At 37.6% G+C, this 22891-nt stretch overlaps 1 protein-coding gene across 7 annotated transcripts in view; it reads left to right on the top strand.

Annotated features, from left to right (window-relative positions):
- PPP1R12A (protein phosphatase 1 regulatory subunit 12A) overlaps window positions 1-22891 on the top strand; it is a 117471-nt gene that overhangs the window by 47815 nt on the left and 46765 nt on the right. For all 7 annotated transcript variants that reach the window (XM_061454704.1, XM_061454702.1, XM_061454697.1 and 4 more), the window contains one exon: window positions 15200-15318. In XM_061454704.1, coding sequence (XP_061310688.1) covers window positions 15200-15318 — 119 coding nt within the window. The remainder of the gene's footprint in view (window positions 1-15199; window positions 15319-22891) is intronic.

Genomic DNA, 22891 nt, shown 5'->3' on the forward strand with positions numbered 1-22891 from the left:
TGTAATTGCATTACTGTACTAATTACAGTGGCAAACAGTGGAAATTTTAAGTGTAGGGGATCATTCATTGATGTTCTGTGAGTTTGAGAGGTTTAATTGCTTGAATCTTAAGGGAAAGAAAAAAATCTGGAGACTCTTGTATAGCGTTTTCCCTGGGAAGGTTTTTTTTTTGGTATTCCTAGAGTGAAGTGCTTTGTATGTCCTTTCTATAACTGGGACACTGTGTGACTGCTAACTTCTGCAGTCTGCCTTTCTACACTGTGCAGATGTTTGATGCTGTAATCTCCCTTGCATGCACACTTGAAGTGTTTACTTGTTGGCTATACCATGACAAGAATTTCCCTATAAACTGAGATAATAAAAGCCTTTCTTCAGTTTAGGGGAGGTAAAACACCTGCCTTCTTCCCACAATAGGAAAAAGTTGAATAAATGTTCTTGGTTTGGTGTTGCAGCCTGTTGTAGGCAGATGTTTAGGGAAGAAAGAGACATATCCTTTGTCCGCAAGACAGGTTTCCACTGTTAACTTGAATATCCGAAATCTGTGATGTCACTGAAGACTCTTCTGGTTTTTATTCTCTCAGACAGAATCGTAGGATCATAGAATGGTTTGGCTTGGAAAGGACCTTCAAAGGTCATCTAATCCAACACCACCCCACCCCACCCGCTGTGAGCAGGGACATCTTCAGCTTTATTGTGTTGCTCAGAACCAGGACCTGTCTGCCTATTTTCTATAGATGCCCTTTAAAGAAATGAGATTATTCAAGTATAATCCCATGGGATGGAGGACATCTAAGATTTTGGAAGAGCAATGTTCCTAAGGTGCATGGAGTTTTGAAGATACCCTTCCACATACAGCTGAGAAGGGTAACCTGACCTGAACGAAGTAACATTTATATCTAATGAGGCTCACAGAGTTTAGATTTTCTTCAAGCTTATTTTTCCAGGATCTCAGCTTCAAATAATTTACAAAACTGACAGCAGACTTTGCAGCTGAAACAAAACTGAGGGAAGTGACCAGAGGTTAGAAATTTTTCATTTTGCCAATAGTACATGCTGGGTCCAGAATCTGTTTTAGTGTGGACACATCTTTCCTAGAAAGCATGAGAATGTGCGTATGCGTCTGTTGCTGCATTTGGTATTTCAGTTTTTGCACTAAATTTCGTGGTTCATGGAAGGGAGCTTTTAATTTGGGTAAATTATGGAGTTCATAGTTCTGAAAAGATTATGCTTAATAACTTGTCATTTTTCTGTTCTATAATGGATTAGCATTTTTGCACAGAGCATCTGTTCATTTCCTATTTTCTTGCAAGGTGCAAGAGAGAAGGGAGTCAAGGAATGGGTTCTGGTGTTTCCTAACTTAGTTATTGAATGGCTGAGGAGAGTCTGACCCTTTCTCCTCCACCATGGAACTGCCTGTTGCACAGCTTCATAGAACTTCTCAAGTTGGAGACTCAGAAATCTGTTTCTGTTTCCTCTGCTGCCATCTTAAGTCTTCGTAGGGCTTCCTTCAGATGAAAATAGCTGGAATTTATTTCTCTTGAAATAGCACAATCTGTAAAATCTGCCAAATATGCAAATTCAGTTAATTTATTGATTTTGTTTTGATTTATTGATTCTCATGTTTTTACAATTCATGGTAAAAATGTGGCATGATAGCATACTTCCCGTATGTCAGGTTTTTGTGTCTCAAAATCTGGAATTGTGTCTTAAGAAAGCAACAGGACTAGGAGATGGAGCTATTTTCTGTTATGAAATACATTTCTATGTTTAGAATGTAATTTAGGGACTTTCTAAAAGTAAGTATGTGCTCTCTATGTTGACCGTGTTCTTCATGTATGTGTGTACATCACTCTCTGGGTTGGGGGGAGAGAAAGCAGAAGGTGTGTTATTGTTGCATGATAACTCTTGCATGATTCATCACTAGGATTAGAGTCTGTGAAATACAGCCAAGATGGGGTGTGTTGGAGTTTGCAGATCTGTTAATAGAATGTGAAACCGTGGTTCTACTTGGAAAACGGAAAGGAAAAAAAAAGCCAAGTTTAATCGTTACTGACCTTTATAGTGCAATCTTTATCATAGTTTTTCTTCTGATGCTCATTTGACTTCATAGGATTCTATTTGGGGTAGTTAATGTACTTTCTTACAGAGCGAGAAAGGTTTCTGTTCAGACTGGTTTCATAATGGAATCAGCACACAATCTCACAGTTCAGCTGTTCCTTCTACGTGTTCCATCCATTTCCTATTATGTACAGTAAATGGGAATGACAGGGAGTCACACCAGTTTAGTACAGAATGGTGCTGCCTATTTAATCAATGCAGGAAACTTCGCATATTGCTGTGTTTTCACTGAACACCTAATCTTCTCTCTCTTGCTCTCCTCTCACTCTATAATGTGCACATTCTTCTTAAGTAGCACCTGCTGCTACTCAGATGTTCCTGAGTGAGTGCACCCACGTTCTGGAGATCTGGGGGATATGTAGGTGGTAGGGAGCTTCTGCAAAAAAAGTATGGATATTTCAGGAAGCCACCACTTCAGCCATCTTTACGTGCTGCTCCCATGCTAATTGCTGATGAGCTGAGTGAATTTGTGACATAGTCCCCACACACTGGGGTTTGGTTTTGCTTTTGCTAGCTGCGCTGTCTGGCCAATGGGCTATTCACTGCAGGTATTTTCCCTGTCCTTGTCATCTTCCACTGTATTTAGCAGTCCTATGGCATCATCACCCAGCAGCTTCTCCTGTCCCATTCAGTTTTCTGCTCCTTTTGGAACAGCCACCTTCTCTTGAATATGTCTCCTGTCTTCTCTTAAAAATGCATCTTCCAGTTTAAGATATATTATAGGAGCCCACTTCAGGTGAAATACAGTAAAAGAATATAATATAGTGTGAAATAAAGGCTCAGCTGGTTGCAGAGGAAAGCAAAAAGATCCATGGAGGGCAACTGCTCCTTGTTGCCATTGTTGTTTCTGGGATCTCTAAATGCTGGAACTGCTTCAGCTTACTGGAAATTCTTTGAATAGCTTAATTTTAGAATTGCCTACTTAAGATAGTGTTAAGCTAGTTTATGATCATGTGAATTAGCTCAAAAGTAATGGTAATATGAACAAGTTTTAAATATTTTTTTTTTCAGAGTTGCCAAAACAGGTTGATTTTGTTCTGTATTTTTCCATTCTTCATTGCTTTTTCGTATACAAAGAAACTTTACACAAAGGAATCTCTTTTTCTACAGTGCGTTACTATGAATTAAAGAGTCAGCATCAAAAGCTTTGACAAATTATAGTTATGTGAAAACAAACTTTAATGCAGGAAGACTTCAACAGTAGTCTTGTGTGTGCATGCTTTAAGATGGTACTTAATAGGTAGGACCATTAAATTACCTTTGTAAAACTCTTGTAAAACTGCTTGGGTGCATATGAATTTTTTTATCTGTTAAATCTCATCTACGGTTTAAAAGCTGGTGTTATTTCAGTATCAGGGAATAAACAGATTCCTTTCTAAAATGCAGAAAATGCAGCAGAGGAGAAATAATGCAAATTGGCATTTAACAAACAGAATTTTTAAATCCTTACTTTTTTATTTCTGTCTGCTTTTTATTGTGCCAGATTATTCTATTATGTAAAAAACGTCTGAAATGGTGGAAATTTCTGTTCAAGAATCAAAACTTGTGTCAAAAACTTATATTCTTGTTGGCTTTGGACCATGCAGAGTTGTGAGTGCATAGCTGATGTATTTTGAAGCTTGCTTGCAAGTATTTAGGGGCTACAGTAAAGTTTTACTACTTAAGTACAACTGCTTTTTAATTTTGCCCAGAATGAAAGATGATGTGTCTTCCAGCAAGTATAAAAAAAACATTTTTCAAAAACAACTAAGACTCCAGTAGTAGTTACATTTTTGCTCAAAAAAAAAAAAGCCCAAACAAACATGGGGGAAGGAGATGTCTCCTGAGGGAAGAATAGGGGCTTTATACCTTCGTGCAATGGGTACTACATCACAGTAAGTTTGCCAGATGTTGCTGTTATGAAAGTTTCTCATGGGTTCAAGGGATGAGAAGTCTGGTGAGGGTGGATACGTAAAAAAATACAAATGCAGAATGCATACATACAAATAGGATCTGGTTCAGAAAATCCATTAGAACAGCGGGAGACTGGAAAGGCAATACAGGAAAAGTAGCATGTATGCCTCAGTTTTGTTCTCCTTGGAAATACGCTCACTTTTGGAGACAGGCTAGATGTTAAGTGGGTGTTTGGTCTAACTCATTATGGTTGCTTTTATGTTTGGGAGGCATGTAGTTATGTGTACCGACCCCGAGACTTAGCAAAATGCAGCTTCTTTATTTTACAGGTTTTAAAGGCTGAAGCATGTGATTAAAGTCAGAATAACTTCTTAAATTCAGAGCCTCCTCATTCAGTTCATTTAGAAAAAAAAGTTCAGCTTGACCAACTCAAGAGCAGCAGCTCTAAAATGCAGCTCGCCTGCTTTCCTTCCTGCCCAGTTTCCTATGTTGCATCCCCTCCCTCTCCTGATATTTAAAGCAGACTTTAAAAGGCTTGTGTGTAACCACTGCCTTGCTGCTGACGCCCATCTGTTTTTCCAGACTTCAGACACCTGAAAGTGAACCCAGCCAAACAAGTTTGCTAAAGCCTCAGCAAACCATTGTCCCAGGATCTCTCTATTTTAGTAACAGTCCATTAAGACTAAATGAGTGATCGTTGTCTGGGATATGGAGGAGAGAGAAACAGTCCTGCAAACCTGCAGTTGAATATATAGATATTCAGTGATAGGTGGTTTACATACAGTTCTGATCACCTTGTGGGCCTGCTGTGGTGCTGGGCGATAGTGATTCCTGCCTGTGGCATGTTGTACAAGGATAGGACCAGTGCCCATCTGGCAACAGGGAGCAACTGAGGGAATTCAGTGCAGTTTCACAGTATGCTTAATGTGATCTAACTTGAGACAACTGAAGAAATAAAAATAGGCAGTCATTCCCTTCTCTCCTTGGTTTTCCCTCCTCCACATGTTCTTACCCCCTCTCTTGCAGTATCTAATGATCACTCAACAATGTGTGAACTATTAGCGTAAGACTACCTTCAGGGGGTTTGGAGGGTTTATTCTCTTTTGGATCACTGAGCTGGTCTGCCTTGCCAGCAGCAGTTGGCATAGGTATGCAGGTATAAAAAAGAAGTCTGGGCTGCTTTTCAGATACAGTTCCTACCTCTGATCAGAAGCCTGTCTGTGGAAAGCTGCCTGTGCTGAGGTAGAGTCGTCTCCTTCATCTCCCAACTCATGAGCCTGAACCAGCTGGCACTGGTGAATGTTCTTCTACAATATCCAGGGATGGTGCTACCACAGAATATGTTTCAAAGCAGTTGCTTCTAATCCTTTCTTCTCTTAAGTTTTAATGACTTGATTGTCTGGAGCTATTACTTACTGAAGTGCTTTTAATTTAAGCTCTTTTGCCATAACCCATTATAATCCTAGAAGAACAAGACATTTTTTAGGCAAAGCAGACTGATAAAAATGTCAGGGATGGCTCCTGTCTCTTAGCTTTGTTCCCACTTACGGTTTTAACTGACTGAGTATGAAGCGATGTTATTAGTGATACCTTCAGAAGTGGAACTTCGGATGATAATCAGAAGTTCTGATTTGTGAATGGCATGGTGAAGTTGGTGGTCTGATGTAAACCACATACAGATTATGCAGACCGGTAAGGGGTTTGGTCTGATAGAGATCGTACAAGGCAAATGAATGTTTTTGTCAGGATTTGAGATGTTACTTTAAATGACACAAGGCAATGTTAACTGGAAAGGTAGAATTAAAAGGAAAAAGGTCCAAAGATGAAATTTGATATAGTCCACTCAGAAAATGGGAAGAGGAGTTCAGAAGAGTATGTTATAAAACAAGCCAGAGGACAAAATATAAGCAGGGGAAGATTTATTCCCAGCTGAAGAACAGCTCTTCTAGAAGAATAACTGACTTCTTACAAGTTGACACTGGTAGAGATGCAGTGTTTGTTTTGAGGCCTGTGAAAAGGTCACTGCAGGCTTTGGAAGATTGTTTCAGTTAATTCATTTGTACTCTCTGCCGGGTTTCTTTCTGGAAGAGCAGATTGGGAAAAAAAAAAATTAGAGAGAAAATATGCTAGTATGGTAGTTGTGTCCCATCCCCCTGCCCCCCCAGTCAAAGTGTGATGCTCATTCTTTATCAGCATCATAAAAGTTCCTCCTCCTCCAACCTTGTATAGATATCTGCAAGGATAAACCTAAAGTCCATTAGGGAAAATAATGGAGAAACTTGGAGATCAGTGAGCTAGCATCAGTTGGCGTTTTCTTTTCTGAAGATGCACCATGGCAGTGTACAGTCTTCAATATGTTTTTGCTGCATGTATGTAGTTCCTAAGAATAATTAAACATCGATGAAGTTGTTTAGGTTGATAGAGAAATTCCCTTCTTAAAATCATGTCATTATGTGGTTGAGTTTAATCTTTTTTACTATGTAGCTGTGATCTGATGTTTAGATAAAAAAACAGCTGGCAGAAATATATAGTAAGATATGGTTGATGGGTTAGAGGAAATTAGAGGATCTAATTTATTTGATACCTATTTGTTCAATTGAAGGAGTCTAGGAGAGTTGGTCACTCTGTGATGCACAAAGACAGTGTGTGCTCTGTAGATGCCTTCTTCAGACTGGATTACTGTGTTCATCTCCACTGTGACCCTAAGTATCTGTTAGTAAGTATATTGCATTTCTCTTCTAAATGTAAATCTACTAGAACTTTAAGTTCAGAAATACCTTCTTAGGTGACATATGATTTAGTGGGAATTATCTTTTTGTCTTCTAATATGCTTTAGCATTGAATCTGATGAAAAGTCAAGGGACTGATGCCTAATGTAAAGCTCAGAGCACCCTAATTTTTGGCTGAAAAAGAACTTGATAGTGCAGCTCATGCCTAAAAGAACTATCCTGCTTTGAGAAGTGAAGTGCATAGGAAAGATTTTACTTCACAGAGCATTGATTTTATTCTGTTCTGAGAACTTTAAAGTAGGTATCTTATGTCTGAATTCTGAAGTTGAATTGTACATATGAATTGGTGATTCATATGGAAGCCTGGGATCTCGGGTAACTTCTGAGGAACATAACACGTCAAGTCCTCCCTGAATGGTGGCTTGTACCTGCCCATTGCCACCAGTGAACTCCTGTTTTCTAGGTATGACTGGAACATGGGAGAGCAGCTCTAGATACACGAGCAGTCAGGTTTTGAATTAGGCAAGTGCTTAGTAAGTATGGCAGACTGTCACTTGTGAAGGCCTCATCAACTCATTCCAAATTGCTGTTTTAGAGATGCAGTGATATTTTTCCCAGATGTTAAATCTATGGAATAGTGTTGTAAATATCGATTATAGTATTTATTCAGTTACCTGATAAAAAAATAATGCAGTTCAGAGTAAAGTTGGTTTTGAGTATTGTTTTCTAGGAGAAAACATGGGTGTGGTGTAGGTTGTCACTTCTGTGCATCTCAGTTTTTATTTGTTTCAGCTTTTACTTGAGCATTTTTCCCTATTGTGAGTTTGAACCTGATCTGCCATGTACAGCAGACTTTCCAATGACACTAGAGCAACTTACGGCCTACTTATCCTTTCATACAGCTGTGGTTTTTGTTGGATATTCTAAATCACGTCATTTCAGTGCAAATGATCCTTATCTGTGTATATTTTTCTAACTTTATCCCTGACTGAGGCAGGATAAAAGCTGCTTGAATTCTTCTGAAATCCGTAAATACAGTGTGGCGTCTCTAGAGACAGAAGGCTGCTGTACATTGATGAGAGTGAGTTATTTGGATACAATTCAGATACTAAAACAAAAATGTAGGGGTTTTTATTTTTATAAATAGCGGGTATGACATGAAAAAAGTATTTAAAAAATGAAATATTTGAAACCTCTTGATTACAGGTGAATTTAGTCACTATATATTACATAATTACTTAAGTTCTGTGATGCAGTGATTATATCTGTGCTAATATCTGTTTAAGCACAGTAAAATAATTGATCTTGGTTTTAATTCTTCTGATATAAATGCCAATGCATGGCTGTTGGAGAAAAATAAGCTTGTTAAGTTAGGCCCATACTTGGAACTTCCTCTGAAAGGGAGAACAACAGTTAAATATCAGAATTTGTGGTGCTACTCTAGCCAAATGTAGCAATGCTGCTCTTGGCACAAGGCATGAGGGATGGTGAGCTAGGGGTGTGATCACCTCTTGGTGGTGAGGAATTGGCTGAGGATACTGGGCAGCAGCATGGTTTTCCTTATTCCTCCTCTTTTTTGCCTCCATGTTGTTGTTAACTCTCCTTTTCAACCAGTGTAACCAAATCACAAGTATTCACCTTAATGACAGTTCTGCAAATCACCACTAATGCTTGGTGACTTGCTGTTGGGAAGCATCCTGAGCAGAGTGTGGTGAGCTAATTACTGCATGTACTGCATGCACTCTTTCCTCTGTAGCTTCAACACAATGTTTTCTCAACTGAGACTTCATTTTTGTGCTGTCAGGTGCAGATTTCAAAGTAAAGGACAGAAACACATGTTCACCAAGGTCCATAGTGAAATTACTGTTTGATACACACTTTTGAAACACTTCTTGTTTAGTTTTCTATCCAGTTGAAGTTTTTGTCTTGTGTTCATCCTGGCATTGCCAGGCTTCAAGGTTTTTACTTTTTTGTCAATAGGTTGTAATATGTTTCCCTATATAGCTTTCTTCATGTTTGGTACTTTTCTCACTCCCTGTTTACTTTCACCTAAACGTTGCTCTGCCGTCTCTCGTGTGTCTTTCCTCTATATAGATATGGTAAAATATGAAGGCTTAATTGCTTTTCATGTGCTGCAAGTAGGATTTTTTTCTGCTCTTTGTACTGTTAATGTTTAGGTGGCTGCCTACTTACAAATATTTCTAGAGTTTATTGCTGGCTTTTTTCAGAGGTTTCTTAGAACACAGGAAGAATAAAACTAACCAGATGCGGTTATCTACCCTGTTTTCTTCTATGCTCCTGCATGCCAAGAAGGAAAACAGATGTGTGCTTCCTTGGGTGTGCAAGTTGCAGTGGAGGATAGGGGCAGAGCTGTGTGCGGAGCTCAGTGCTGTGTTGGTATGTTGTGGAGTCTTGGCTTCATGAATACATTTTTCATATAGGTACAGTATTTAGCACTGATAGTGCTGTTTGCACAGGGGGACTGTATTTTTTTTCCTCATCTCTGTAGCATACTACTTGGATAGCTTTGGGAGCATTAGACGGTTTTGAGGCAAAGATGCGTGTCTGTCCAAAGATGTCTTTCATAACGGCTTCCCCAGGGAGAGTCAGAAACTGGATTTGCTGCTATCTGGAGGAGCTCTTGCATAGTGAAAGATACAGTCTTTTCAGATTGGTCTGTAATTTAGAAAAAAACATGTATACTGAGATCTGGATTAGACTGATGAAAATTGAAGAGATGTCCCTTCTCATTTGCTTAAAATTATTTGACCATTTGTTTCTCAGCTGTTTTTATTATTATTCATTTTTTTTAAGCATCTCTAGTTATCTGAAATTGTCAGCTCTTGTGTTCTGCAAGAGGAAATCATACACTCACCTCAGATCTCTTGTTGATATCAGCTGTCTTAAAATCATCACTCATATTTCAGGAGGAAAAAAAAATCTGGCTTTGCTGAATAATCCTAAGTGGTCTTGTTTGTGTAGCTGCTGGCTGATGATACTGCTCATAGGGGAAGCATTTCTCTGTAGAAAGTGCTGCAGCATGGGGCTTTTTTCCTAAGAGAGAAAGATGTGAGTGGAAATCTGGAATTTGTGAAGAAACACAACCTTAAACATGCTCAAGTTTTATCATTATTTGATTTTAATTTAAATGTCATCACAGAAGCCTGCCTTCTCATGTCAGTTTCTAATTAGTTCTAAATGTTTAGAGGCAGAAGTTTGAGGCACAGCAGCAACTGACAGCGTGGGATGGCATTTTGCAGAGTGCCTGAGTAAGACATTTTAACTGAGCGTCTGAGTAAGGCTGAGATAGTTGGGGTTGTTCAGCCTGGAGAAGGCTCCAGGGAGACCTTAGAGCAGCTTCCAGTACCTAAAGGGGACCTACAAGAGAGGGTGTCCCCTGGAGAGGGACTTTTTACAAGGACAAAGGAGAATGGCTTTAAGCTGAAAGTGGATAGATTTAGATTAGACATTAGGAAGAAGTTCTTTACTGTGAGTGTGGTGAGGCACTGGCATAGGTTGCCCAGAGAAGCTATGGCTGCCCCATCTGTGGAAGTGTTTAAGGCCAGGTTGGACGGGGCTTGGTGCAGCCTGCTCTAGTGGAAGGTGACCAAGCCCATGGGTTGAAACCAGATGAGCTTTAAGGTCCCTTCCAACTCTAACCATTCTGTGATATTGACGTAATTGTTTTTCAAGTAATTAGATTCATTGTAGGCTAGGTTGTCAGTAAAGAGGGTGAGGAGATGCCTAGTTGTGCAGAGCAGGGTGCCCCTTGCCCAGGCAGGCAGGGCTCTGCCGTGCCTTGCAAGACCTGCCTGGCACCTGCTCCGCGTTGCACATTTTAACACCATCCATAGTACGCATATGTGTACTATGCACCACAACAGAATTTAGCACAATGTTATTCTAATGCTATTGTATTTGCTTCAGGTTTGCAGTATTTAAGATTTTTTTTTTAAAAAGGGAGGGGGGGAGAACCTCTAGGCCTTTATTTTGGAAAGTGCATCTAAAAAATTCAAGAATGACATATAAGCTGTTATCTCTTGATATGTTGTATATGCAGGTAAGTATACCTCTGCTTGTCTGGCCTGCAGTGTTACTTGTGCTGCAAATTAGAAAAGAAAGCAAACCAAAACCAAAGCCACTTTTGAGAAGGACTGGGGAGCTTTAGGGAGCTTGAGGTAGCATTACTGCTTCTCTCTGAGTTAGTAACAGCAGCATTAGGAGTTTAAATTTGAAGTGAAACTCTTCTGCAGTGAGAAAATATTTAAAGAAATATTCCCAGACTCCCAAAACAATAGGTCTGGAAAGGAGAGACTTCTAGTGTCCTTCAGCTTCAAAAAAAATAAGATCAGATCCTGCAATGTTAAAATTTTATCGTTTTTATTTGCTAAATGTCTCTTGAAGGTCTAATTGTTCGGCTGATTTCTCATGGATGTCCTTGGATTAGTAATTTGAATTATTTACAAAGATGTAGTAAAAAGTGCATTGATACTTTATATTTTAAACAAATCAGTGAAATAATTCTGAAAGGCGTTGCAGAAGAAGGCCATTAAAATGCATATTCCAAGGATGTGTGCGGTTTTAGTTTGTTTTGTATCCTGTGGGGCACATTTTTTTTCATTATTTGTTTCTTCACATGACAGCTTGCATAGCTGCAAGAACACAGTGACACTTCTTCTGTCTTTGGCTCCCTCTTATTGTTCAGTTAAAACGCTCATGGAATTAACTTGCACTCCACTATGTATGGATTCAAAGAAGAAAAGCAGCTGGGTTTAGCTGAAATTGCCAATTAGTTTAAAACTGCTGGGAGACCAGTTGTGCTGCTGGTTGGTGCCCCCACGAGCAATTAAGCCATGTTTCCCTGGAAGGCCCCACTGAACATGTTTATTTTAAATGTATATACAACACATTAAACCTTTATTAAGCAGGAGATTTTTTTTAGGAGGAGCCCTGTCCAGATTTTAGGAGTTAGAGACTGCTGACCAGTCTTCCGACTCATCTGAAAGGACCTCGTTTTCATTAGTGGGTCTTCAGTGAGCTCAGCACTCAATCTTTAATGAACTGAATCAATTCAGCAGCCACTTCTCTGCCCTGCCTTGTGCTTGTCACTGTTCAGGTGACCTTCAGGTTCAGCGAGTACTTAGAGTTAATTATATCCCTAATGACTTTGCAAACTTGTTTCCAGATATTGGGAACTGGGGCAAGGTTCGAAGGTAAACATACGCCCCTCTTTCTGTTGCTGAGATAAACTAATATTAAAATGTTATCTGCAGCAGATCTTGTTCTCTGCAGCAGACAGGCTTTGTTAAAACCAAAGTTTGAGTGTCTGACAGCTTCTTAGGTTCTAAATTCACAAATAAGATTAAAAGTTGCATATAACTTCAGAGAGAGGTATCTTTTCTGCTTACTTCCTGTCTCTGTATGCACTTTATTAATAGACTTACACACACACAAAACCTCAGCTCTAAGGGTTTTTTTGTTTTGAGGATTTTTTTTAATTCAGAGTGTAGGCCAAAGTTGCTAGTTCAAATTTTTAAGTTCCAGTTCTTGAGCTTGGTTTTGATGTCAACTGTTTGGCTTTTGTACAGTAATCTCAGATATTTAGTATTACTTATTGTTGCAGAGATACTGAAGTTCCAGCCCCTTATGAAAGGTATTGAAATGTATTTTTCACAAAATGATGAGGAAAAATCTGGGTTTTGTAATGGTTCTAGAAAATAAATGTGCCATTTTTTTGTCAAGGTTGTTAACTTCAGTCTGTAATAGCTGTGGAGGAATAGACAACAGTGATTCTTAAAAGACAAATTCAAATAGAAATATTTTGGCTTCATAAACCAACAGTATCACAAAGCAAACTTGTTCTTCCAGTCTTACCCAGACTGCGTAATGCTTGTCATGGAAACATCAGGGCAGAAGCATTAGAAACAGTTTAATTTCATTTTCCTCCTCTTGTCTGTCTTAGTATTCCTGGGATACTTGCAATTCTGCATACTTAGGCCACAAGAGTGTCTAAAGGGTACCTTTAGCTTCAGTATCAACAATTGAAAGCTATAACTCCAGAACCAAGCATGGTATGGATCAAGCTACCATTGATCAAGTTTCTTTCTCATTTATTTACATTTTGAGTGAGCACCTACCAGAATATTATATAAATTATTTCCATATTGTCTGAATTATTCTTCTGTTGCTGTCTGTCGAACCTGGCTCTTTGCCACAAGAGAATTAAAAAAGACAAAAATTTAAGCAGAGTGTTTTTGCTTTTCAGTTGCATCCAAGTTTGCAAAAAGCACCTTTTTCTGGATGTGGCATCAAAGGTCATGGTTCTGTTGACACAGGAAAACCAAAGTTCTGTAAGCACATGCAAAGGGAAACTTTAATAGCTCTACTGTTCCAACCATACTAATCCCCCTAGCTCTGCTGAACTGATTTTGGTCTGTGAGCAGCTTCATTTTTGGAGTCTACTTTAAAGAATCATTTGATCATGAAGTTGTTCATATATCTAAATAATAACTTTCTGAAATGCTTCTGTAGCCTTTCTTATGTGTTGCTCCTTTTATAATGTCTGTAAGTTATTGGCCCAGTTGACCAAATACAACTACTTCAATGAGAGATGTATTTTTCTTACAGAAGTAGCTTAATTTTTCCCTATAGGTATTATGTGTGAACGCGTAAAAATCAATCTTTAAACATCACCTTTTTTGTGTCTTTATTAGAAAAAATAGGTTGAAAGGACACAAATGGTTACTTGGGGTTTCTTTGTTATAAAGGTATTTTTGTCCATGATTCACTTTGGTTTTGAATCAACGTTTTGACTTTGTAAGTTGGTTTCCTCACAGCTCTTTTTGCCTGCTTAGCAGACACCCTGCATAGCAATTATCTGATCTGTGACCTGGAAGGCTGTGTCACCATTAAAACAGTTCACCCAGTATTGTTGAGAAATGCTGTTATTTTGTATTAATTTTCATTCCCGCAGAAGTTAAATCTTTAAATTGAAGAGGGATAAGAGTCACAGCAGCACTGTTAAGAGGGACAGTATAAAACCAGACCTGCATACCAGCATCAAAGTTAGCAGTGGTAGCTGATGATGCATATCCCAGGAGATACAGTTACACTTCAGGGAATTAATTTCCATTTTGTGATCTGTTAGTTATTACCTCTTCTTGACATAATTACAGAGGTTTAATGACAAGTGCTATTTACGTCATACATTAAAAAATAGTACTTCATGCTGAGTTATTGAGTAAAGTTTAAGAACACACGATCCTAGATCTGGAATCCGTTGTTAATTGGCAGTGGCTAAGCAGAAATACTTTAAAACATTTTTATTAGTATTGGATTAATGCTGTGATTGGCTTCTGAATAATTTGGCATTCTGAAATAGTAGCTTTAAGAAAGCACTTTTTCATACACTTGTTACCAAAAGGGTAGCTTGTTCTTCTGGTCTAAGTATTTCCTGATATTTTTTCCTCAAATACATGGAAAGTGTGAATTAAGGTCTGTATGACAGGAGGTATGTTTGCAATTTTTTTGCTTGTGTTGAGTTCTGTTGTGGATCAAACTGTTACATTTGTTAGGGAAGTGAAATGTTACGGTCAGAAGGTGCAAGGCTGATCCGTATTAGTGTTTTAATTGTTGTTCATTGTCTACTTGGAAACAGATTATGTATTAAGTGTAGGTTCTCAGTAACTTCATAGGCTTATGGTTTAATGCAATGAAATAACTTAATCCTTTTGTGGACTTACTGTTGGCATTAATCTATTTAACTTATTTGGAAATTCAGAAATAATTTCCACTGTGTCTGGATTGTTGACTCCCGAGACAGTAGCACTTTAAGTAAGAAAACACTCAAAGGGTAGGAATAGTGTGAAATACTGCTTCCTTGCTCCCTCTCACTTCTCTTCCCCACCAAAAGCTGACCTTATGAACACTTAGGAGCAGGGGACATTCTGGTTTTCACAGAGTCATAGAATCAAGTAGCTTGGAAAAACCTTTATGAAGCTGCCCAGAGACCAAGTGTCATCATTCTGGCAAAGTATAGAAGCATAATATGCCACTGAATTTGGAATTTCTAGGAAGAGTGGTTTAATAGGAGGAGCTTATGGAAATGGGTGATTCAAACCATGTTCACCTTGTGGTTGCTTTTGTTCTTCATCTAACCATTTTCTTCTTTCAGTTCTTGCAAATATTTATTTAAATATGTCAGGAGTCTTTGTGGCAAACTGAAGAGCAAACAGGGAGCTCTTTGTTTTAATGGGAATTATGATGAAAAGACATACAGATATTCAGGCAGTCATGATGGTTTTTATGTATACCTAATATAGTTGTTTATATTAATGGTATGTATGTGTGTATATACCCATACCCATGGCTGCTGTTTTGTTTTGGTTTTGGTTGTGTTTTTTTTTTGCATCAGCTTTACTATATTGCTTACAGTTTGTTTTTCTTTTTTCTATTGGCAGGTATTTAATTAGTCAAGGAGCACATGTAGGAGCTGTAAATAGTGAAGGAGACACTCCATTAGATATTGCTGAAGAAGAGGCAATGGAAGAGCTGCTTCAGAATGAAGTAAATAGACAAGGTAATTTGGAATATGAAAAGATAGTTTTGTGTATTCAACACTAAATATATTTTTGAAAACTTAATGCTAAATTAAAAAATTTCAAGTGACTCTGTTTTCTAAAGAGAATTTTCAATACACGGTACAGTGCTCAACCCATTTTGTAGGTATTCTAGCCTAATAATAACTAAAACAAGAGTAAACAACTGTAGTGCACCACATAAATGACCCATTGTGTCTAGGTCTGACCTTTTGAATGCCCTTCTACAATACCAAATGTCTGAAGCTACTCACTGGGATAAGGACTCTTAGATTGCATTTGTTTAAGGCCTGAGAATGTATCATGAATCTTTTAAGTTCCTTCTGGTTTTGTGTACTCTTCTGAGAACACTATGTAGGTGAGCATTCATGGTACAGATGATGGATAGATAACAAGTTCTGGCAGTATTGTTGAAAATGAATACCCTATATTTATGCGCCTGTATTTATGCTGCTATAAAATTGCTATCACTGGCATAGATGTCTTTACAAGAGAAACCGGGCTTTGGAAAAACATTTTAATTCATTTTTGCCTGCTTTTTTTCCTCTCCTTGCACTGCTGTTTTCCATGTTCCAGTCTTCATGGGTTTTCCAGTGAAAAGTCTTTGAAACTTTCTGTTTTTTTCCATTCCACAGAGGAAAGAATATTCAGTTGTTGCTGACTGACCATCTTGAATCCAATAGAAATGCACTGTCATTGAAAAACTCCCAGTATAAGAACTGGGGTGATGTGGTAGGAGTTACATTATAAATTGAAGGAAAGTGACAATCAGATGGAAGACGTGGAGCCTTTTCAGTTGGAGTGCTAGGGGAATGCATCTCCATTACTTCTAGACCCCTGCCTACCTTTTAATAGGCTTCTTCCTACTTGAAAAACTTACTTTTTGTAGCATTGAATTTGTATCTCTAAGACAGATTTACACAATTTAAAAGTAAACTAATAATTGCTTCAGGCTTTGCCCTGATCTCATTTGTATGGTAAACCCATTTAATACCTAAAGTAAAGGGTAAAAAGAAAACAGATGACATGATAGGGAAATATGAGATACCTAATGATATAAAGAAATAGACTGTAGATTTGACAAAGGCTTTGATTCACTTATTTGGTAGTGTTAATGGAATTCTGATTAACAGTTCTTATAGTTAACACCCAAAGAATTTCAGATTAGATAGCTCTATTTTTTTGTCTGTACTACCATTTGTCTATTTTAATTAGTTTGGAAAGAATACAGTTGTTGCTCTATTTTCTAACATTACTGTCAATCTTTGCTGGAGAGTTGTTTCTAGAATGTGCCTCAGCTTAAATTCATGAAGGCTGTTTTTGAAATGTTTGACTTTACTGATGTGCTGTCATAATTGACTGCAGTAGTTCTTCGTAAAATTGACATTATTTAGGAAAGTAACCCTTTCAAAATCTCTTATTTATATGTTATGCTTTAAAAAAAAATTAATATGGGTGTTTTATGTACATTTTTACAATGCAGATTCAGCATTGCACACTAATATTTATTCTTTTACAAGTTTGTTTTGAACAGCACGTTTGTAAAGTTAGCATTGGCGACCTAAGCTAAATGTTACAATTCACTGAAAATTTCAGTGTGGTTTACATATTTCATATTTAAAGCTTACAATAAACTGTGGTACAGTCTTTACAAGTCTGAGAAGAATGTAGATATAGCCACACTGCAGCTGTTAGTTTCTAAAGGGGTAATTCAGGTTGTTTTAAAATACTGTGTTTCATTTGCTGTGGAAAACTGTTTTCCAAGCATTCTTCTTTTACATTTTTTTGTCAGTTGGCTTGCTGACTAACTAAAGGATTTCCAGAAAATTGGTCTTTCTCAGATGACCAGATTATATTATTATTTTATATATTATTATTTTCTCAGATAACCCAATTGGTTAAACGAGGCATCATGTCAGGTGAGAAAAAACTTGCTAGGGCTGTGCTTCAGGGTGGTTTGACCTCCCTCTGTGCAGAACAGGAACTGGATGCTGTCCTACAGACTGTGACCACACTGAACATCCCTGACAGCATTTCTGCCTTCCTGGTCTTAACAGGACACTAATGCCTATGGTTATATATATGTATATAATTTAATTTTTATATACGTATGTATATATATATTTGCACACACACATACATATTTATATGTATGTATTCTACCTAGTTCATTTTGCTGTTAGACCACTTACTTAGTAGTTTCAATTTCACAGAAGCAGGGAAGAAGGCATACAGCATCCTTCAGAATTTGTGTCTGAGGTTGTAAGAATTAAGGGGATGAAATCATAGGAAATACTTAATGACTATGGATGGGAATGGTATAGAAAGGGTGTGAATGTGGATGTGAACTTTAGTGTATACCTTAGTAAATCATGAGACAGTTGTCTCAGCAGTAAGGTTTTAATCGTGTGCTTTTGATAGCATCCTTAACTTGCATATAAAGTTAATATTATATACAGAATTGTTATCTAGCCATTACAGTGACTTGAAAAGTGCCTAATTGTGTATATGTTGTAGCTACAGAAGTTATATCTCTAAGATTGGAATTTAATTGTTTATCTTAATGTGGAATTAACACTGATGCCTGTTGACAGTTTCATCTTTGACTGTACATGTGGCTCAATGTAATTACCCCTCTAGCTTTAACATTGGTCGTCATATGAAATAAAGCAATTCTGCAGTTTTGATAATGCAGGTTAACTGTGGGATCTGTGGAATTATCAGCCTTGTCTCAGTGTTGCCAGTAGTGGAATATCAGCCTATTGATTTTGAATAAACAAACCTGGGTGCCAAAATATCTTACTCTGTATAGGTAAAAGATGCAGTGTGAAAATTAAGCATACATTTTCTGTAATATGCTTGCTTTGCAAGTTTGTCATGTGTATTTATTCATGCATTCATTATAGTTTAATTTTTGTGTTGCTTAGTTAATGCTGTGAATGTGGCTTCCTATATACTGGTGTCAGCAGTCAGAGTCATTGGGTGGCAAAAAAATGGCCTGGAAAGATCAGTCCATTTCATTGTGATTCCAGATATGTTTAAGTGATGACATTTGATAGAAATCTGAGGAGAATCACTATGTTAGCTCAGCCTTTTTGCTGCTTTTGCAGACTTTCTATCTTTATAGGGAAAGTTCAAATGGAGCCTTCCAGTTGTGCAGCTATTCAGTCTTCTCCAGATCATGAGTTTGTATTTATGCCCAAGTTTTACAGGTATTGAATTATATTTTAAGTATATGTCTTACTACAGGACAAAAACTGGGAGCCTCTGGAAACACGAAATTCACAGAGGTAAATTGTATAATACAGTACAGTTCAGATCTGTGTGACATTACAGGCTGAATAAAAAGAAGGCTCTGCAGTGTTTGCTCATCCTATTTTAGCATTCAGACTCCAAAAACTGACCTGTCTAGAGAGGAGGGGGTCAGTGATCCAAATTAATCTTCTTGGTTTACAAGTTCTGTTGTAAGCCATATTAGACATGATGGAGCTTTTATAGTATTATTATCCTATGTCTGTCTTTCTTCAGTTAGTCTGATCTTCATATGCAACTCTTCTGAATTCTGATCTGTGGTTAAGGCATCTTTTCATGTGTCCTTGTGTGGGCCACATGTCCAATATGTTGAACATGTTGCAGGACCCTGTTTAAAAAATGGACTGTGCAGTAATCTTGAACTAATGGACTAGGTATCCTGTAAGTGATAGCACTCCCAATAGTAAGATAAGCATTTTTCTACCCTGATCTTCAAAGGACAGGTATTGGCTTAATTATGTTTTTTAAGCTTAAAAGCTAGCTTAGTAAATTACATTCATGCTCACATAAGGTATAAAGATATTTTGGCACAGTTATGAACACTTCACAAATAGCAAAACTAGGTGTTCTATGGAAATTATTCCAAAGTAGTGCTGAACAGCTCTTCTCTTTGCATACCACGTGTTTTAACTATTTTGTGTGTTAAACAAAAAAACTTCTCTTAGGACCGGTTCTGTTGTTTCTCGGTATGGCTGGTATCTTTATCATGTGCCAATCCCATGTATATATATGCCACCGCAATCCACATAATTCTTTATCTTTGTTGCAAATATTTTTATTTAGAGTTTCTCAATATGATCTTTTTTGTTTCTACTCAGCAGTGTTTCAATATGTCATAGTTGTGGAAGATGTCTTTTGCCAGTAGTGTAAAATTTTCATTTGCACGGGTGAAAATCAGGAGACTTGAGAGAGATGGGGCTTTAGTCCCAGCTAGCCCTGGCCAGTTTTTAATGTTGCCTCTCCTCAGGTCTTGAGTAGGGTTAACTGTAATGGTTTCAGGCAATTTTTTAGCTGTTTATCATCAGATGTCCTCTTAAAATTATTTTTAACTGCTTAAGCAGTTATTTTGAATTATAGGAAACATTCTCAGGAGGTGAGTTAATGGGGAGAGGTGACACGAGGTGAATCAGGAGTTCATGATACAGTCTGGTAGCTATTCAGTAACTATCAGGGAGATCACTTCTCCTTTTCGAAGGAGAAGCAAGCGTTTCTCATTCTTAATTATAGGTAAATGTAGCAAGACTTTCTCAGATGTATTGCTTAACTCAGCTTTGTTTATGTGGATAAAATGTGAACTATTACATTTGTATATAAACGTTCGCTACATGAAGTAAAAAGTGGGTTGATCTTCCAGGCAGTATCTATAAAACATGCCTTTATATGGCTGAAGAGTCCTGAAACAATGATTCAGCATTTGAATTTATGCTGAATTTCATTAAATGCTCACCGAACAGCACAACTGCTTCCAAACCTGTTTGGAACTGTTGAATAACACTTGTTGATCCGAAAAAACGAAAGCATTTAGCCATAAATTATTAATGAATTAAGAAGTTGTTATAGTGCCAGAGAGGTTAAGTGTCCTGGTGGTGTGAGCGAGTAATATTGCGGCTGGAGCAGAGCTGAGAGGCAGAGCGTTGCCATCTATGGGCCGTATGAACAAAGTGTTGGAAACGTATGACGAGCGTTTGCTTTTTCCCTGATACCTTAATAGAGTCTGGAAAACAAAAGCAAGGAGAAAGGACCGTACAAGGTAGAATAAAGGCTGTTTACATTCCGTTTTCTGTGGTTAATAATGGGAAATGTATTTAGCTTATCTCAGAGAGCAGCTTTTCTTCTGCGACACACAGTTTAATTCCCGTTTTTCTGCCAGTTATTAGCATTGGATTTTTTATTTAGATTGGCAAGATTCACATACTTTCTTCTGTTGAAATATGATCAGAAATTTTCTGCCTTGAAAAATAATGTATTGATGCAGCCATTAGTCCTCTGCAGCCATTGCATCTCGTTTGGGCTTCAGAAGTGCAGTCGACTGTGATACTGATAGAAGTCTGTATTCAGTATTAGTGTTTTCCCTGCAAAAGCATTGCTATTTTGGCATAATTCTCTGCTTCTGCAGGCATACCTGGAAAGTATGCTTAGATTTTAACCATTAGAAGTTCAAGATCAGGCTTTGGGAAGTGTTTTTCCTTTGTTTTTCCTTTATACAGAAGTGCTTCCTGAGCCATACACAAGAAGTTTTACACTGATAGAGGAGTTTACATTGGATTCTTCAGGTGGAGAAGGTTACTTCTTCTTGATAACAATTAGCAGTAAGACCTTGGGCTTGCAAAAAAGGGATGGCCATAAATGCGACTAGCAGATGATATACAAACTATTTGCGTGGTGGTGTTTTGCAGGCAACACTGACATGTAAATGACTGTACTCTAGAGAATTATTTTCCCAGGGTCTGCTGATCTGCACTGCTGTGTCATTCTGAAATGCAGATGCAGAAGGCCCAAGGAAGTTAGCATGCAGTAGTTCACACATCCATATATAGGAGCCTCCCAGAGAAATGAGAATATGTGATTATTGATACATTGTTTCAAAGTTCATGGTTTCTATTCTTCATATCTGTTAGAGTTATAAAGATTGTTAGATACGTAAAACTTATTCAGTCATGGTTTGTCTTGAGAGAGACCATTTTAGAAACTTCCATGTCTCCAATTTTTACCGCAGCTTCCTTCAAAACGAGTAGCTTTTGGCTTTTTTCTCTGCCTAGTGCTTCAGCAGTCTTTTGAATCTTCCTGCATCTTGCCTCTGTATTATGGGTTTTCATCAGTTTCTGATGAAATTTAATTCTATTAAGTTGCCAGGATTGAAATGCTTGCTTTAGTCATTTAAGTGGATGAGTCTAGGAACTCAGTCAGCTGTTTAGAACGCTTAAAATATAACCTGCCTCGGTTATTTTATGATAGTAAAGTTTTATCTTTTCATCTGTCCTTAGCATAAAGTTTTACCAGATTTACTTAGAGAACAGAATTGTTTCTCCAACTGGTCTTGCTTTGTTTGCTTTTGTTTGTTTGTTTTGGGTTGCTTGGGGTTTTTTTACATATTTGTAGATAGGGAATATCTTTTATGGTATGAACTGGTGGAAGAAGAATAATCAAGAAGTGAACTCTGTTATAGCACTGTTGTATGCTACCACAAGCCTAACAAATTACATGTTATGTTTCCAAAAGCATATAATAATTACATTCCTTCTTCCTGCATTTCAGGAAATTTTGGTTCAGGCATGTAATTTTCAAGGTTTTCCTTGCCCTATAATTGGGGAATTACAGCATCTGTGAAATACTAATTCATACTAGCATAATAGATGTATTATCAGTCTGCTATCCGCTGCCTTAAGTATATTTCAGCAGTGGCAATGTAATTACTTTCAGTTTGCCACTTCATTGCTCTGGCTTTCGAGTTGCCAGTGGATTGATAAAAGCTTGATGAATCTGTTTATTGTAATCTCTTTTGCCACATTTTACTTAGTAGAATGATGCACTGCACTACATATTATCATCTCTATATTATCTATGTTTTCATTTTATGATATTAATAATTTCTTTTATGAAGGCCACTTCATCCATTAGCTGTTTGAAGACATTAGAACCTGAAATTGCTGTTCATTATAAAGACTTTGAAAATTAATTCAAAATAATTACGTAGAATAGTTTTGAAAATAGATGTTCTAGCTTTGCATAGTCTTGCTTGTGGTCTGCCGTAGATTGTTGTACTTGATTAGTTGGGCAGTTATGAGTTACGTGATAGAAGTTTTTTGGAGAAAAATGGTTGGGGGCAGATGAAGCTTCAGCAGGGAATACTGAAAGAAGGTACAATTATATCTGAGTCAAGGAGTGTCTCTCTCTTAAGTATTTTAAAAATCGTTTGTTGTAGAGGCTATATAAGGGCTACTGTCAAGGTTTGTGTTTTTATCTAGTCCATCAATACCTGTTTCTGGATATCACTTGCTTTTATTACATCCAAGTTAATGCTTTGCTCCATGAGAAATTAAAAATTCAGAGTACAGAAGAACAGTACATTTTTCCCAAGTCTCTGCATAAGAGGGTCTAAGATTAGACAAATCATAGACATAAAATAATTTTGCTGAAGGTTGGTGCACTGATTTTGTTAGAGGTCAAGCCAGGTACAGTTTGAGCTCTTGATGGTCACAATTCCTAAGTTGCTTTTCCTCACAGAATTGTCACCATTCAGGC

Source organism: Pezoporus flaviventris, unplaced genomic scaffold (assembly GCF_033815535.1).
Source record: "Pezoporus flaviventris isolate CSIRO_AGI_PZ_B2104156 unplaced genomic scaffold, CSIRO_AGI_Pfla_v1 ptg000016l, whole genome shotgun sequence".
In the NCBI taxonomy this organism is placed as follows: Eukaryota; Metazoa; Chordata; class Aves; order Psittaciformes; family Psittacidae; genus Pezoporus; species Pezoporus flaviventris.